At 43.3% G+C, this 18422-nt stretch overlaps 1 protein-coding gene across 3 annotated transcripts in view; it reads left to right on the top strand.

The window, feature by feature from the left end:
- LOC135209719 (L-fucose kinase-like) overlaps window positions 1–18422 on the top strand; it is a 262617-nt gene that overhangs the window by 201962 nt on the left and 42233 nt on the right. For all 3 annotated transcript variants that reach the window (XM_064242480.1, XM_064242482.1, XM_064242481.1), the window contains 4 exons: window positions 5003–5137; window positions 14144–14326; window positions 14514–14749; window positions 17114–17315. In XM_064242480.1, coding sequence (XP_064098550.1) covers window positions 5003–5137; window positions 14144–14326; window positions 14514–14749; window positions 17114–17315 — 756 coding nt within the window. The remainder of the gene's footprint in view (window positions 1–5002; window positions 5138–14143; window positions 14327–14513; window positions 14750–17113; window positions 17316–18422) is intronic.

Below are 18422 nucleotides of genomic sequence, written 5' to 3'. Positions count from 1 at the left end.
GGAGTGTGGAACCGACACGACAAGCACCTTCACATCAACGTCCTGGAACTCAAGGCAGCGTTTCTCGCGCTCCAAGAATTCCAGGAACGGCTGATGGGAAACTCGGTGGTGTTGATGAGTGACAGCACCATGGTAGTGGCATACGTCAACAAACAAGGGGGCCTAGTGTCCCTCCCATTACACCAGTTGACGATGCAGGTGCACGAGTGGGCTGTAGTTTACTCAGTAGAGCTGAATGTAGTGGGAGACAAGCCCAGCTGCCAGAATCAGGTGATTGGGACAGAATGGTCCCTACACCCAGACGTGGTGGAAAGGCTGTTTGAACTGTGGGGGCGTCCAGTAGCGGATCTGTTCGCCCCCCGGCACAACAGGAAACTTCAGGTTTTCTTCTCAGTTGTGCCGGACTCATGGGCAGCTGCAGAGGACACATTCCAACATCCATGGGACAACCTCGTAGTGTACACCTTTCCCCTGTTCTGTCTGATTCACAAGGTGATCAGCAGGGTGCTGGTCACCAGCAATCTTCGGATGATTCAGGTGGCACCTAAATGACCTCAGGCCGTTTGGTATCTGGACCTGCTGGCTCTTCTCTTGGAGGCACTGCAAGAGATTCCCCCATGGCACAACCTGCTGTGTCAACTGCATGTGGAACGGTACCACCAGGCAGTGCATTCCCTGTGTCTTCACGGCTGGCGGTTATCCACCATCTCATGCGAGTGAGAGGCTTTTCTCGCTGAGCAGCAACAGAGATGGCTGGATACCTCAGACAGTCCTCTGCAGCAGTATACCAGGGAAAGTGGTCCGTCTTCTGTGGTTGGTGTCATAGACAGGGTCTCCCTCCACTCAGAGCCACTCCTCAGCAGGTAGCGGATTTCCTGATCTTCCTTCGCCAGAAGCTCCTCTCTGTTTCAGCAGTTTAAGGATACAGAGCCACCCTGGCCCTAGTCCTTAAGCTGCAAGGAGTTGATATTTCCTCCTTCATGGAAATATCTCTCCTGATGAGGAGCTTCGAGAGGTCTTGCCCACCCAGGGAACTCAGGCCCCCTGAGTGGGACGTGACTCTTGTCTTAAGGAGTTTGACTCGTAGACCCTACGAGCCTCTCCGGGAGTTGTCAGACAGGGAGCTGACCCTCAAGACCGTCTTTCTGCTGGCCCTGGCATCGGCGAAGAGAGTAGGAGAACTTCATGGTCTTTCCTTCGATGTCAAACACTCGAGGGAATGGGGATCAGTTGTGTTTGATTTCGCCCCGGATTTCATAGCAAAGATTCAGAACCCTTCGGTCCCTGGTGCCAAGTTTGAGTCCTTCACGATCCCCTCCCTAGATGACTTTACTTGTAATGATACAGAAGAGATGTTTTTTCCTGTTAGTGCTGTGGTGCTATCTGAAGAAAAAGAAGAAAACTTGACACCTCAGGCCTGAGTGTTGACGCCTCTTTATCCGTCCCTTCCGTAACAAAGGGGGAAGCAGAGCAATAAGAGACAAACCCAATGCTTTATATTTGGCCTCTTACTTATGACTTGAAGTTCTTGCTTGCTATCCATAAGAAGTATGAATGCTTCCCTCTTATGAATTGGTCCAGAGGTCTGGCCACTGATCCTCCCACCAATAAATGAGTCTTCCCTATGTAAAGGACCGATGGTTTGTATAACATGTCGGAACAAATCACAATTTTTGAAAGTAAATTGTATTTTTCCTAACTATACAAACCTGAGGTCCTTTACAGAAGGAATTACTTTCAGCGCGATTTTGCAGCCTAGCAGCCTCAACGGTCTGCTAGGCTGCAACATCGCAACCTTCAACGACGAGAAGCGTCTTGAAGAAAACTTCCTTCAACCAATGGTGGGAGCGCATTGCGCCACCGGCCAATGAAAACGCAGCTAGCAGTTGGCCCCCTGCTGACCTGCCGCTATATATTGAGTAGATCTGGACAGCACCAACAGTCTGCTCCGATCCACTGCTGTGATCATGCTCGGATGATACCGAGAGAAACGTTGGCCACTAGATTAACTTATATTTTGACCTATTTGTACATTTACTGTGACAAATAAATAAATTTGTAACCATTATCCCTAAAATTGGCTCCTCCTGATGAGCAATATTGGCGCAATACTCACCAGTTGTAGTAGCAGAGAGAAAGCTATTATTAGAAAAAGAAAAGACTAATTATAAGTTGAATGCAGCTGATGCAGCAATATCTTTCAATAAGACTTATTATTATTATTATTACAGTATTATTATTATAATTATTATTATTATTATTATTATTATTATTATTATTATTATTATTATTATTATTATTATTATTGTACTTAGGAAGTAGACCCTCTCTCAAGCATACTTTATTAAAAGTAATGGCTACTTCAGCTGCGTTAACACTTGTAGAGATTCTGCTCTATTTTACGAATAGCGGCTTTTTCTGTGCTACTTAAACAGGCTAGTAGAGCGCCTATAGAGGTCATGGTCAAATACAGTATCAAAATAGGTGTATATATTTGAATTTTACAGATAAACTATGATACCATAGTCATCAAAGTCATTAATGATTTTCTCTCTCTCTCTCTCTCTCTCTTCTCTCCTCGTCTCTCTCCTCGTCTCTCGTCTCTCTCTCTCTCTCTCTCTCTCTCTCTCTCTCTTAAAGCAAGCTATCGTCTGGAGCTACCAGACATCCTGGGGCTGGGAAGCTGAGGGTGGACTAATCTTGGTGTGGTGTCCGTCCTCCTTATATAGGCAGTCCCCGGGTTACGACGGGGGTTCTGTTCTTGAGATGCATTGTAAGCCAAAAATCGTTGTAAGCCGGAACATCGTCAAAAATCCTAAGAAAACCTTACTTTTAATGCTTTGGGTGCATCGAAAACTATGTAAACTGCATTCTTATGGCATTTTTCATTGAAAAAACCTTCAAATATTGATTATTTTGCATTTCTGGTGTCATATTTCATCTGCCAGATGAGTGTTGTAGGCGCCGTAACCCTGGAACATGCGTCATAACCCTGGAAATAATGTCTGATGAATATAATTGAAAAGTGTCGTAACCTCGGAACATCGTAAGCCGAGACCGTCGTAACCCGGGGACTGCCTGTATTTGGGGTTGACAGCAGGGGTTCTGCCCCATGCTGATCTCCTATTGGCTGGTGGCGGTGAGTCTTCGTTTTCATTGGTGGCTTGAGCCAGGTCTCAAGCCACTTTCTCCGAGTCGATGGTTGTGATGCTGCAGGTCCCGCAGCCGTCTAGACCTCCTGAGCGGTGCGGTAACGTTGATGGGCATTGCGCTACGCTGCGGGACGTCACGGCTAATTTGATTTCCATCGGCTGCAGGAGTACCTTGTTCGGGGGCGTTGTCTTCCGTGGAGTTGTCGTGATCAGTGGTGTCATTGTTGGTGGCAGGTCTTCTCATAGTCGTAGGGAGGAGAAATTCTTCCTGCGTCGTATTCAGTGTAGGTTTTATTTGCTGGATGAGAAGCGCCTCCAGCAGGCGTAACCGACGGGCATCAGGGGCCTTCCCGATTATCGTGTTCTGTAGGATGACATCCTGGGAGATGACCTCTTGATGTTTGGTGCGGGTGTGAGTCTTAGCTGCATTCTGAAAAATAACCCCTCTCCACAGGTACGAGACCCCATGAAGCAGACGCGCGTAGTGTACCAGTACACATGCCCAGCCCGCGAATGCAGCGGCGCCTGTGTAGGTATGACTACCATGTGCCTGTCGAAGAGAGACTCATGCCACGCCCAAGAGGGGGCTATTAAGAATCATGCCCACACCAAACATCAAGAGGCCATCTCCCGGTATGTCCTCATACAGAACACGAACATAATCGGGAAGGCCCCTTATGCCTGTCGGTTGCACCTGCTGGAGGCGCTTCTCATCCAGCAAATAAAACCTACACTAAATATGACGCAGGAAGAATTTCTCCTCCCTACGAGTATGAGAAGACCTGCCACCAACAATGACAACACTGATCACGACAACTCCACGGAAGACAACGCCCCTGAACGAGGTACTCCTGCAGCCGATGGAAATCGAATTAGCGTTGACGTCTCGCAGCGTAGCGCAATGCCCATCAACGTTACTGCGCCACTCAGGAGGTCTAGACGGCTGGAGGACCTGCAGCATCGCAACCATCAACTTGGAGAAAGTGGCTTAAGGTCTGGCTCAGGCCACCAATAAAAACGAAGACTCACCGCCACCAGCCAATAGGAGATCAGCATGGGGCAGACCCCCTGCTGTCAACCCCAAATATAAGGTGGACGGACACCACACCAAGATCAGTCCACCCTCAGCTTCCCAGCCCGAAGATGTTTGGCAGCTCCAGACGAAAGCTCGCTTTGAGAGAGAGAGAGAGAGAGAGAGAGAGACTTTGATGACTATGGTATCATAATTTTCTGTAAAATTCAAATATATACATACACCTATTTTGACACTGTATTTGATCATGACCTCTATAGGCGCTCTACTAGCCTGTTTTAAGTAGCACAAAAAAAGCTGCTATTCGTAAAATAGAGAAGAATCTCTACAAGTGTAATGCTGCTGAAGTATTATTATTATTATTATTATTATTATTATTATTTAATTTTATTAAATTTATTATTAATTATTATTATTTATTTTGAATTATTATTTATATATTATTTATTTATGAATATGGCCCCTCTCAGATACATGCCTCATTTGAATAACGGCTAAATTAGCAAAGTTTAATTTACAGTAAAGTTTGTATATTTTTCTCCATTTTCAAGATAAAGGTCACATATCACCTGGGGACAATTTCATTTTTCAATACAAATGTGCTGTTATTAATATAAATACAGAAATTGAAAATATGGGTGTTAACATTGCACTGCAGGTCAACAGCATAATCCCACTGAAAGTGTGAGGTGTTTCAATATTATTTGTTTCTATCCTCAACAGTTAGAGTACATACGTACTATATTAAGATTCATTGACTATAGTATATAGGTTTATGTGTGTGTATTTCAGTTTTTATGACTTGTACCTATTATAGGCTGGGAATCAGAGAGAAGCAGTAGACCAGATGATCAGCATATGTCAAGACTGGATTTCATTAGATCATCCTGACTATCTCATCAGAGCTGCAAGGCACCTGGAACGAGCATCCCAGATAGTTATCAGTCGTGAAGTAAGGAGTTTTACTTCTTTATTTTTGTGCTGTCACAGTTCTTATCGTGATGTCTCTTTTGGCATAATTTGCAAAATTCTTTTGTGTTCAAATAAGTAAAGCTACTGACCTCATGGAAATATTTTGCTTAGTCAGCATCAGTCTTTTCATCGAGTATTGATAATATCTCTTGAGGCAAAAGGTTTTTCTTTCACTTTGGGAATGCTTATTATGTGGAATAAATGGGATAAAAACAAAATTATCAGTTGTTTATCCGTGAAAGCCTGAAAGTGTACTTGGGCTCTGGGCCTGGCAAACAAGCAGTAGATGTTCTCTGTCAGACTGTCTTTCCATTACAAAAAATGTTCTTCTTTACCAGTAATTTAGCTCATAATATTGTCAAATAATGTTCCCACAATTTTTATAATATATTAAAGTGTATTTCAGTGTGGCATGTCTTGAAAGAGGGATGACTGTCACTCTGTCAAAGGCAAGGTAACATGAGAGACGAGCGACTGGGAAGTGTCGTTGGTGACACTTAACAGGTTAATGGTTTCTGGTCAAGTCTATCTAATTGGCCATTGAAAATCCAAGATGGTCACTTTTTTTTTGAGATGGCTGTCCTATTGATCTTAAATTTAATTTTCTCATAGAATTTGATAAGTGGTATTTTAGATTATCAGTGTCAATACATATGCTTTCAAAGATGTAATAACACTCTTAGTAGAAAAATACAAAAAATAACTTGTTAAAAACTTATTCATTAGCAGCATTGTTCCTGTGATTTACGATTTGTACCTGCATCAGCAGGTTCTTTTCAATCTTCCTTAGTAAAACAATTCCGCGCTAACAGTTGGAAACTGTAAAAGAAAACAGAAAGAAAACTCGCACAACAGTATAATATATGCGTAATGTATTCATGTACAATATATACAGAACATGAAAAAGCACTTTTGCATTTCTTCGACATACACCATAGTACTATTAAGTAAATAAAATCAAGTAGGTGAGGATAGAGGAAAATGTTGTGCAAGATAGAACTGTAAAATGTGTATAATTAATTTGTGTTTTTGTACATGAACTTTCCTGCCAGATATATACTTAGCTTACGTCTCTGACGTCACGACAGAATTCAAAACTCGCGGCAAATGCGACAGGTAGGTCAGGTGATCTACCCCACCCGCCGCTGGGTGGCAGGTGTATGAACCAATCCCCCTTTCCAGTCATAATTTTTCTGTGGCCGGTGTCGACTACATCTGTTGTGATACCTCTCGATTTTGGATTATTACTCGTTTTCGCCCTGGATTGTTTCATCGGACTTTTGGTGAAGTACCTGCTCCTTGGCTTGGCATTTGCGATTTGTGGACCGGTTTTTTATTATTCTTTTGATTATTCTTGGAATTTCATTATGTCTGATTTAGAAATTAAGAAATCAACTATGTTCAGAGTTTGTTCTGTTAGCGATTGTAAGGTGAGGCTACCGAAAGCTGCTGTAGACCCTCACACAGTATGCATGAGGTGTAGGGGGAATGACTGCTCATTTATTAATCCTTGTAATGAATGTGGTAATTTGAATGAAGAAGAATGGAAGGCGCTTTCTTCTTATGTAAGAAAGCTTGAGAAGGACAAGGTTAGGAAAGCTTCATCTAGGAGTTCTAGTAGGCTCGGCGCTAGCGAGTTTGAAGTTGATAACCCTGTTGTAGACGTAGCGCCTTTACCAGTTTCAGCCCCTGCTTCTGCATTGAACCCGAAGATGCAGCCTTCGGAGGGTGGACACTATGAGAGCCACTATTCGCAGCATGGAGCTGAAAATTAAAGTGCTAGAAGGTAAGAGTGATAGTAATTTGTGCAGTGATCCCAGTTCAGTGGAGGGTGCGTCTGATCGGCTCCCTAATACTTCTAGGCCTAGACCTCTTCCAGACTCCCAGACCCAGTGGAGGAGGAAAGTCGAAAGCCGCAGGAAGGTTAGGGAGAACCCCCACCGGTCAGGCGTCCCCTCGGTAGCGCCTGATGTTCGCTCCCAGGCTACCTTGGATCGCGCCAAGAGAGAAGTCTTACGGCAATGCTTCTCGTCTTCGCCTTCTCCTTCGCCCAAGCGTGGTTGGAGCTCCTCGGAAGCTTCTCGGCCGTCGAAGAGAGCCTGGCAGGCTTCTTCCGCTCTCCCCTCCAGCCCTGAAGTTTTTCGGAAGATCCTGGATTGGATGTGAAGAAACCGAGGATGTCTTTGGAGTTTCGCTCTCCTAGTAAGGATCGAGCTGCGTCTCCCGTGAAGGACTTTGTTAAATCTCCTACACGTGTTTTGGCTAGTCTGCAGGCGCAGATTACGGCTCTGGCTGACTCTTTGATTGTGACTTCTTGTCGTAGGAAGGACGTCTCGCTCCCGATAAAGAAGTCCAGGCGCTCTTCTCCAGGTTTACGCTATTCGTCAGTAACCGTCCTCTCTCCAGGAGTGGATCGTAGGTACGAGGCGCTCTTCAACGGAACATGCGCTCTCCTGCGGACATCGTTTCTCCGTCGGACAAGGGGCATGCTTCCCGTAGTCGAGCCTCTCCTGACAGGCGCTCGTCTCGAGACAGGATCTCTCCCGCTGGCAGACGCCAGGAGCCTGGTAGGCGTATTTCTCATGGGAGCCGCTCTCCTTCAGGCTTCCGCTCTCCTGTGACCAGACGCCCTTTGGTAGACAGGCACTCTTCTCCTGTCAGCCGCCCTTCGCTTAGCAGGCACCAAGAGCCTGGTGGGCGCTCTTCTACTACAAGGCGCTATTCTCCCGATTTTCGCTCTCCTCGAGTTAGGCGCCGGGAATCTGTCAGACGCTTCTCTCCTGGTAGGCGCTCGTCGCCAGAGATTCGCTCTCCTCGCAGCAGGCGCCAAGAGCCTGATAATCGCTTCCCGCATGACAGGCGCTCTTCGCCAGGCAGCCGCTCTCCTTTAGACAGGCGCCACAGGAAAGCCTGATAGACGCTTTTCGCCTAATAGGCACTCTTCGCCAGATTTTCGCCCTGCGTTCGTTAGGCGCCAAGAGCCTAGAATACGCCCTCATCCTGACAAGAAAGAGTTTTCAGGCAGAATCTCAACGGAAGTTATGACTTCCCCGGTTAGATGTCAGAGTTCTTCCAGACGTTCTTCCAAGGATGGACTCTCGGCTGAGGACAAGACAGCCTATCATCGTAAGGATCGTGAAGGATCTTCGGCGGAAGAAGAACAGGATCCCTCGGAAGAAGAAATTACTAAAGATTCCTCCGTTTCTTCATACAAGCGTTTGACGGACCTGTTGCTTCAGGAATTCGGAGACGCCCTTTCTCCTGTCGCCCCGCCCTCGCCTCTATCGTTATTTTCGACCTCGAAAACTTCGAAGGTTTCATCCTGTGTCAGGATGAAGCCTGCAATCTCTATGAAGAAGGCGCTTAGAGGTTTTGGTGAGTGGCTTCTTTCGAAGGAAGAGAAAGGGAGAAAGACGGTGTTCTCTTTCCTCCTTCTAAGCTAACTGGAAAACTAGGATTCTGGTATGAATCGGGAGAACCCTTGGGCCTCGTTCTTCCCTCCTCGGCAGACTCGGACTTCTCTTCACTGGTGGATTCCTCTCGACGCTCTGCCCTCATGTCTGCTAAGACGACATGGGGGATGAATGAGCTTGACCACCTGTTGAAGGGAATGTTCCGAGTCCTGGAGGTGTTTAACTTCCTAGACTGGTCTTTGGGCGTTTTGGCCAAGAAGACGCAGACCCCGGATTCCATTTCACCTGAGGATCTTATCAGTGTTCTCACGTGTATGGATAAGGCAGTGAGAGATGGATCGAGTGAAGTAGCTTCCCTTTTCGGAGCGGGAGTAATCAAGAAAAGATCTGTTTACTGTTCGTTCCTGACGAAATCAGTATCTCATGCTCAGAGAGCCTCTCTCCTGTATTCTCAGCTCTCTCCTCAACTCTTCCCTAAGAAAGATCATTCAGGATGTTTCTTGTGCCCTTTCAGCTAAGGCTACACAGGACATGCTAGCCCAGTCTACCAGGAAGCCTCACTCTTCTTTCCAGGCTAAAACCAAGAGAGAGACTCCAGTTAGGCAGGAGCCCTTTCAAGGAGTCCCTCCTGCCAGAGCTTCTTCCTTCTAGAGGATCTAGACCCACGCTAAACGAGGAAGACCTTCTCTAGACCCATCAGAGGGAAGAAGTAGTATTCAAGTTCTCCAGACATCAGTGGTGCCAGACTTCTGAAGTTTGCCGACGTCTGGGCCCAGAAAGGGGTGGACAACTGGTCACTCTCGATTGTCCGCAAAGGCTACCTCATTCCCTTCTTATCAAGACCTCCGTTGACGACGACTCCGAGGGAGTTGGTAGCCAAGTACAAGGACCCCATCATGAATCAAGCCCTCTCTCTAGCAGTAGATCTTATGCTGGAGAAGTGAAAGATCCTCATTCTGCGGGTTTTTACAACAGACTGTTCCTAGTTCCCAAGGATGGAGACCGGTTCTGGATGTAAGCGCCCTGAATATCTTCGTAGAAAAGAGGAAGTTCGCCATGGAGACAACTTCTTCAGTGTTGGCGGCTCTTCGTCCAGGGGACTGGATGGTGTCCCTAGATCTTCAGGACGCTTACTTTCCGTGTGCCTATCCATCCTTCTTCACGGAAGTTTTCTAAGATTCATGATGGGAGGAAGATCTTCCAATTCAGGGCCTTGTGCTTCGGCCTTTCGACAGCCCCTCAAGTTTTCACGGGTTTAATGAAGAATGTAGCGCAGTGGCTACATTTGGAGGGAGTGAGGCTGTCTCTCTACCTAGACGATTGGCTGATCAGAGCAAGCTCACAAGAACGATGTCTGGAGGACCTACAAAAGACACTTACTTTAGCAAGTTTGTTGGGGTTGGGGCTTCTGGTGAACTTCCAGAAGTCACAATTAATCCCCAGTCAAGAGCTGATATATCTGGGGATTCAGATGGTTTCTCCGGATTTTCGGGCATATCCATCACCAGAGAGGATTGCTCGTTGCCGAGAGAAACTAACGACCTTCCTAGAGAAAGATGCATGCACAGCAAGGGAGTGGATGAGTCTGTTGGGGACACTTTCCTCGCTGGAGCAATTCGCTTCTCTAGGAAGGTTGCATCTCAGACCTCTCCAATTCTTCCTTTACCGGAATTGGAGGTGTCTCTCTCTAGATCTGGAATTCTCCTTCATGATATCAAAAGGAATCAAGAAGGACCTTCTGTGGTGGGCAGATCCTCTCCGATTTGCAGAAGGTCTGTCTCTGTACATGCCAAACCCGAACCAAGTATTGTTTTCCGACGCGTCGGAGACGGGTTGGGGTGCGACCCTAGGGTCAAGAGAAGTGTCAGGCACCTGGGAGGGGGAACAGGTGTCCTGGCACATCAACAACAAAGAGTTGATGGCAGTGTGGTTGGCGTTAAAAGCCTTCGAGCTCCACGTCCGAAATGCTATAGTTCAGGTCAGCTCGGACAACACCACAGCCTTGGCTTACATAAGAAAGCAGGGGGGGACACACTCCTTCTCCCTGTACGAAACAGCGAAGGACTTGCTGTTGTGGTCTCAGGCAAGGAAGATCGTTCTCCTCACCAGGTTCGTACAGGGAGAAAGGAATGTCGGCCGATCTCCTGAGCAGGAGGAATCAAGTGCTCCCCTCGGAGTGGACTCTGCACTCAGAAGTTTGCCAAGACCTGTGGAGGTTATGGGGCAGACCTCATATCGACTTATTTGCGACAGCAAAGAACAAGAGAATAGACCTCTACTGCTCCCCGATCTCAGACCCAGGAGCAGTGTCAGTCGATGCTTTCCTTCTAGACTGGAGAGGTCTGGACGTCTGTGCCTTTCCTCCATTCAAGATTCTGAGTCAAACACTCAGAAAGTTTGCGGCCTCGGAAGCGACAAGGATGACGCTGGTAGCTCCATTCTGGCCGGCCCAAGATTGGTTCACAGAGGTACTGGAATGGCTGGTGAACTTTCCAAGAGCTCTTCCACAAAGAGTAGATCGCTCAGACAACCCCACTTCGACAGGTATCACAAAACCTCCCCGCTCTCAATCTGACTGGCTTTCGACTGTCAAAAGTCTTGTCAGAGCGAAGGGGTTTTCAGCTAAGGCAGCGAAGGCTATCGCCTCAGCTAGAAGGCCCTCTACTCTTAGAGTCTACCAGTCGAAGTGGGACGTCTTTCGCCGTTGGTGCAGAAACCAGAAGCTTTCCTCTTCCAGTACCTCTGTGACCCAAATCAAATCGCAGATTTCCTGGTTTTTCTCAGGGAAAAATGCGGTCTTGCAGTTTCGACCATCAAAGGATATCGGAGCATGTTCTAGCTCGGTGTTTTAGGAGGCACAGGAACTTAGATATCTCCAACAACAAAGATCTACATGATCTGCTAAGATCTTTCGAAACTTGCAAGAAACCCTCGTCTCAAATTCCGAGCTGGAATCTGGATGTGGTTCTTCGTTTCCTGAGGTCCTCGAAGTTCGAACCTCCCCAGTCATCTTCTTTCAAGGATCTTACGAAGAAGGCTCTGTTTCTTTTGGCTTTAGCATCTGCCAAGAGAGTTAGCGAGCTTCATGCTCTAGAAGGAAGGGTAGGTTTTTCAAAGGAGATTCCAAGTATTTGTTCCTTCCTTCCTTCTTTTCTAGCTAAGAACGAGAACCCCTCAAATCCTTGGCCAAGGAGTTTTGAGGTTCCAGGCTTAGCTCCCCTGGTAGGGGAAGAGCCGGAAAGAACTCTTTGCCCTGTAGGACTTTAAGATACTACCTCCAGCGGAAGAAGTCTCTTAAGGGGCATTTAAGGAACCCTGAACTTTGGTGCTCTGTAAAGGATCCCAGTAGACCATTGTCTAAAAATGCTTTGTCCTTCTTTATTAGAAGCTTCGTGAAGGAAGCACATTTGGCTTGCGGTGAGGATCAGTTCAAGCTTTTGAAAGTCAAGGCTCACGAGGTAAGAGCCATTGCTACGTCCTTGGCTTTCAACAAGAATATGTCACTCCAGAATCTGTGAAAGCAACATTCTGGAGATGCAATTCAGTATTCGCGAACCACTACCTTAGAGACGTCAAGATTACTTACGATAAGTGCTTCGCGTTAGGCCCGTATGTATCGGCGGATTCGGTGCTGGGGCAGGGAGCTGAAGCATATCCTTTGTAAATTTTTTCCCCTATTGTTTGTATTGTGTTTTTATGGTTGTTTGAAAGAGGATGCGGGTAGGCATCTCTTTCTATTCGTAGTGCTAACATTAGAATGGTTAGGTGATCTGTTTGTGCTAGAGCTCCCTGCATTGGTAGTGGTCAGGCTCTGTCATTTAAGAGGGCGAATCCCCATTGACATGATCCGACTTGGATTCTACTGAGTAAGCGGATATCAAATCCCTTCGGTAGACCCAAAGAGTCTTTTCAGCTGTAGGTCACGCCCTCGCTGTAGCTCTTCAGGCTTTGCAGACTAATAGACAGTAACTATGAAGTCTTCAGCCTTATCAGGTAAGAACCAAGGTTTGTTAGTATCCTACAACAGATGTTGTTTCCCCTTTTTCCTTGTTAGCTCTGTCTCTTTCCCTCCACCAAGGGTGTCAAATCAGCTAAGTATATATCTGGCAGGAAGAAAAATTCATGTACAAAAATGATATTGTTATTTACAATAAAGTTTTGTACATACTACCTGGCAGATATATACGATTGATGGCCCTCCCAGCCTCCCCTCAGGAGACAGGTGGAAGAGGAATTATGACTGGAAAGGGGGATTGGTTCATACACCTGCCACCCAGCGGCGGGTGGGGTAGATCACCTGACCTACCTGTCGCATTTGCCGCGAGTTTTGAATTCTGTCGTGACGTCAGAGACGTAAGCTAAGTATATATCTGCCAGGTAAGTATGTACAAAACTTTATTGTAAAATAACAATATCATGTTACCCTTTGATGGAGGGTTGTTGATGCTGATCATTCAAGGTGGAATAGCCAGTCCTGTGATATCTCCCTTCAAAGCTTTCAGATGCTACTTAGGCTAGGTCACTCTGTTTCTCTCTTGGACTTAACATGCAAAATGTCTGAAGGGGGCTCTCGTATGCTTCTTCTCTCTGTCCTTTCTCTTCAGTCCTTTTGTCTCTCTTCTTATCTGTCTTTTTTCTCTCTAGCCTTCGCTCTGTCTGCTCTAGGTCAATCCTATGGGAACTTATATAACTAATAAAAGGAGCAGGGTCAGAAAGAACATTTTCGTTTTCAATAGTATCCTTCCTCAGCTGCATAAGTCGCTACCCGTGACATGCCCTCCCCCTAAAAAAAGAAAATTAGCTAGGAGGCTTGGAAGTCCATTTAACCTTCAGTTTTCTCTTTTGGAAATTTAAAATTGAAATATACTGTGTCTGAAAACTTAAAAACACAAAGTATTTTACGTATTTTTTTCACTTTGTAATGGTTACATCGTAGCTCATCCAAAAATGTAGATAATGTACTTTTGCAATATTGTAAGTTTTTCGTACGATGTGCTCACTGACACATTGTCTGAATTTGGTAACTAACTACCTAAATGCTATATACAGTTGCCATTTTTATTCCTGTAGCATATCTTATTAGTAGTATTAGCAATAAACGTTTGTGTAAAAGTATGTTTGAAAAAGAATAGTATGTATTAGATTAGATGGTAGGTTATCCAATGAGAGTGTTAATGCAAATCTTCCAGAATGTTTTATTATTGAATGTGATGAAAATACTTGTGGCTTCATGAACCATGATTTTGTTTTGTTCTTGTGACTGAAAGCTTTTGAATATACTTCAGTAAACTTGATGCCAACTTTTGGGTTTCATGTGTATTATTTCTTACACTATTTCACTAATCAGTGCAGTAATAATAGTTCCAATTTTGTTATTGCTATAACTTTAATGGACTTAGCTTTAACTATGGTGTTCACTGAATAGTACTGTTAAACATTTAAAAGAACAGATTTTTTTTACCTGGTCCTTCATTTACTTAAAAAAAAAAGTTGCCCATGTTGTTTTTCATAAGCACTGCAGGAAATGCTTAGCTCTCAATTTTCAAGCATCATCACTTTCTCTTGGATTGCAGGTAGAAACGGCACAGAAGAATGTGAAGATTCCTTGGGAATTGTCGGAATTAAAACAGAAAATGGAAATAGGAGAATGGGTGGAAGCTCATTGCCCTGCAAGACTTGATCTTGCTGGTGGGTGGAGTGATACTCCCCCAGTCTGCTATGAACAAGGCGGAGCTGTGTTAAATGTTGCAGTCAAGGTAAACACACGAGCACCATGCCTTCATAGTTTTTGGTCATGTTTAGTTAAGGAACTATGCAATACTATAATCAAGTTGTGAGGAAACAAAATTTCAAATGAATCTTATTGATATCAAAATATTACCCAGTGAATTTTAAAAGATAATTATTTTTACTTATGGTAATTTGTACTGTGGTTTGATACAGGTTAATGGACAGAAACCAATGGGTGCTCGAATGAGATTTGTACCAGAGTTTCACATAATATGTACACTTCAGGATTGGTCTGGTGGGGACTTAGTTTTAACATGGACTGAACTTGAACAACTTTGTGACTATGACAATCCAGTTGCTCAGGGAGCTCTGGTAAAAGCTGTTTTGGTTTACTGCCATGTTTTAGATTTATCAAGTGACGATTCCTTGGCTTCTCAGTTAGAGAAAAGGTAAGAAAAATATTTCATGAAAACAGGGAATTAAAGGTTAATCCAAGAGTGGCTTCTTGGGCTATGCAAGAAACAAGTATGTTATATACATTTAGATTTGCTTCAGTTTTATGCAAGAACTTCATTAAATGAATCTTTAGATGTGCATTACAAGCTTTACTTTTCCTTTACCTTGAACTATATGCAGTCTATTGTATCTGCTGATACAATTATTTAGATTCATGCTCAGATTCTTTATGTTTTATTCCTAAGTGACTATAGAACTGTCTGATCTTAATGTCATGTCTTGGGTGGGCCCCACTTAAAGCAGTCAGTCTTCCTTGGCAAAACAATGGGAAAAAATGGAAACCTTACCTTCCTGTCATAACATAATGAGATTATTATTTTTTCTCATGCATAATTCTCTCAAAACTGTTTTTTATTTCAGTTTGAAGCAGATAGCTTCTTTGATTTTCTCTTATGTTCATGAACCATTGGCAAAGTATACATTAATTTCATACATGTTGAGTTTTTAGAATTTTTTTGAGACATTAGGGAAATTTTTATTTTTATGTTGAAAGACGTGTTAACTAAGATTTTCTTATAACTTTAAAGTATTCTGTTTATTCAAGGTATTTCTAAATTGTGCGAGTTGATTAGAATTTTATATTTTAACTTTTGCATAGTGTTTTAATCACATATTAAAGCCGCGGGCCACTACTGTCATAGACCCTCGTTTTACACGTATGATACTTTCCAGTTTCTTAATTGGAAACAGTAAGGGAGGTCAGATGGTTCAAAGAATTAAGTGTTTTCATTTTTATGCTCGCATAAGTTGCGACTGTAGTAAATAATGACAGGTTACTTATAACTACAATAGGTTATGAAGGAAAGAGCTCAAAGGGTATTTAAACTATTGTAGTCTTTCCAGACTTTAATATATCGGAGATTCAATTTGAGTTAGATATGTGCACCTGTGGAGTAATTAAGTTATTGGCATCAGTTTGCATTATTTGTGTTAATATTTTTAAAGGTTATTCTGTCATTAAATTATTTGTGGACTTGTATGGTAATTGTTGTGGTGTTTACTTAAAACTATCTCCTTATCATGTTTGCTTGCTTTTGGCAAAGTCTTTCCATACCAGCAAATTGTTTCTTTTGTATTTAAAAAAAAGTTTTTGCTTGTTCTTCCTCTTCATTTTTATACATTGTGTGACATTCAGACACCATAATGAAGAGGAAATATGAAGTTTCTAAACTTGTTTGTGGCTTTCTAGTAAAAGAAATTCTCTTCAAGATTGGTTTGTAATTTGGGCCATGGTTCATTAATGAGACAGTTCAATAATTGGGTTTTGTATGATTTATCTGTTAAAATGTAAACAGTAGTACTTTGTGATGTTGAAGGAGGCCTTTGCAAGCAAAGGTGAATGTGCAAGGGAACTTTAGAACAAACTGACCTAAATTTCTGTCAACAAGGATTTGTTAGAAGATTATCGAACATATATAGAACATAGTATATAGTGGAAAAACATGGGTGTGAAATATTATTTACAGCCAAAGGTTGGCTGAAAGACATTGTGAAATGGAAAACAAGCTTCAAAGGAGTGTAGCCAGTGAGATAGTATACCCAATGATATTTTTTGCTGTGCATCAACTAAGTGAATGAAATGGCAGCTTCCATTGTCACTCATATTGGTGTCACAGGAAATTTTCCACTGTTTAGTATGCAACATTGTTGATCGTATGGAGATCTGTGGCATGCTTTGTTGACAGAGAATGAAATATGTGGTCAGAGTGCTAATGAGGCAGTGGTTAAGTGATTTGTTTCGTTATCTGGCTTAACAATGCTAAGGTAGTAATTTACCAAACTTAGATTATTGGCTTTCTTGAGGCTGGTCATTTATTTTCATGAAACTATATTAAGCAACATGAATTTTTTGAGATTTGCAAATGTATTCAAGATAATCAGTTAATTGGAAATTTTACTATATCTGTAGCAGATAACATAAAGAAATTTGTATCATTCATTGCTTTTGTAAATTGCTTGAAAATTTTATTGAAGTACGTAGTATATGATTATGGAATGAGTCTGTAGTGCACTTCATTTATATTGTAACATTGTTTTTTTATTAATATACTGTAGTATTTAATTCAATGTGACTTTTCTTACAGTACTCTTTGCAATGTGCATGCTGTTAAGATATATATTTAGTGTTACAGCAATGCTTATCAGAAGTTAGGAAAGTACACTTTCATATTAGTACTGCAAATCCGAGAATTTAGCCACTGTGAAAATTTAAAACTGCCCTACTTTTGAGCAGATATCAAAGCATTGAGCAGTTTGAAAGTCAAAAAATGTTTCTGACGTCTAGCACTTTTTACCAGGTATGGTGGAGGCATTGAAATTGTAGTTTGGTCCAGGTTACCAAAAGGCTCAGGTTTAGGAGGGAGCAGTTTACTGGCTGGAACCCTCGTTGCCACAATAGCAGTCTTAATAGGACATCCACCACCCCAACACAATTCCATCATTCATGCTACTCTTGTAATAGAACAGTGGTTGACTACGGGAGGAGGCTGGCAGGACCAGGTTTGTGCACAGCAGTTTTTGTATTAAGTTATTGTGTGTATATTAGTTGACATTGCACTTCTTTCTGGCACTTATTCAGCAGTCATAGGGAGAGCAATTTGATCCATTTCTGATATTTGTGGGCTGATTATTTTGACATGCCAAAATTGCAGTTGTTTCCGATACGTAATACAAAACCCTCGGTCCTTTAACAATAGGAAGGTAACTAGCGGCAGCTGGGACGGTCGTAAGCTTCGAACAAGGGGAGAAACGGTAGTTAACTGCTTGTCCGATCGTGCGCGCGCGCCGCGCCCGAGAGGTGAAGAATCACTTTTGCTTTCGGCCGCGGGTGTGAAGGACGTGTTCGTCATCGCTCTCTGCCCGCTTCATCGTCGTATGCTTTGGTTTATATTGTGTTTTCTACTAATGGTTGGTTTGACTTGAAAAATGAAACTGTAAGTACACTGTTTTCATTTTCATTACTTAATATGAATCAACATGGAGCTATCGCCGTAGAGACGGCGATTTCCGCTCTTTTTCATGAATTGAACCCTTGAATTATGTCTCGGTGCCGAGGGCGGGCGCACTCGCGCCGAGTCATGTATTTTGGTTGGGCGAAAGTGTGTAATGAAAGATGTAAGTACTCTTTTTCATTATATTTTTGCCCTGTGCGTTCGTTGCCAAGAGCTTGATTGCGCTCGGCAAGAGCCTCTTATTTTGTATGAATAGAATGCAATGAAAGTGATTCGCAATGCAGTTTTCTTTTCATTTTCATTTATTAATTGCATCAAATTTAATTTTGGATCAATTTCCGCTCTTACCCGGGAATTAAATCCTTACGATTTATTGCTGTGAAAGTGAAAATAGCAAGTGCAGTATTGTTCATTTTCATATATTTTATGATAGCATCATATTATATGGATCAAGTTTCCTTTCCGCTCTTACGGGAATTGATTTTTCCCTCTTTAAGTTCTATGAAGTGAATCGCAAGTGCAGTATTCTGTTTCATTTTCATATTACTTTTCACTGCTGTGGCGGGGGTAGGGGAAGCGAAGGTCTGCCAGGAAGTCGTCGGAAAGCTCTCCCGCGACTCCCTTGGTATCCGATTCTTCGTCTTCTTTCCTGCCC

Source organism: Macrobrachium nipponense, chromosome 38 (assembly GCF_015104395.2).
Source record: "Macrobrachium nipponense isolate FS-2020 chromosome 38, ASM1510439v2, whole genome shotgun sequence".
Taxonomy (NCBI): domain Eukaryota; kingdom Metazoa; phylum Arthropoda; class Malacostraca; order Decapoda; family Palaemonidae; genus Macrobrachium; species Macrobrachium nipponense.
The sequence above is the reverse complement of the archived record's forward strand: the minus strand, read 5'-3'. Positions and strand labels throughout refer to the sequence as shown.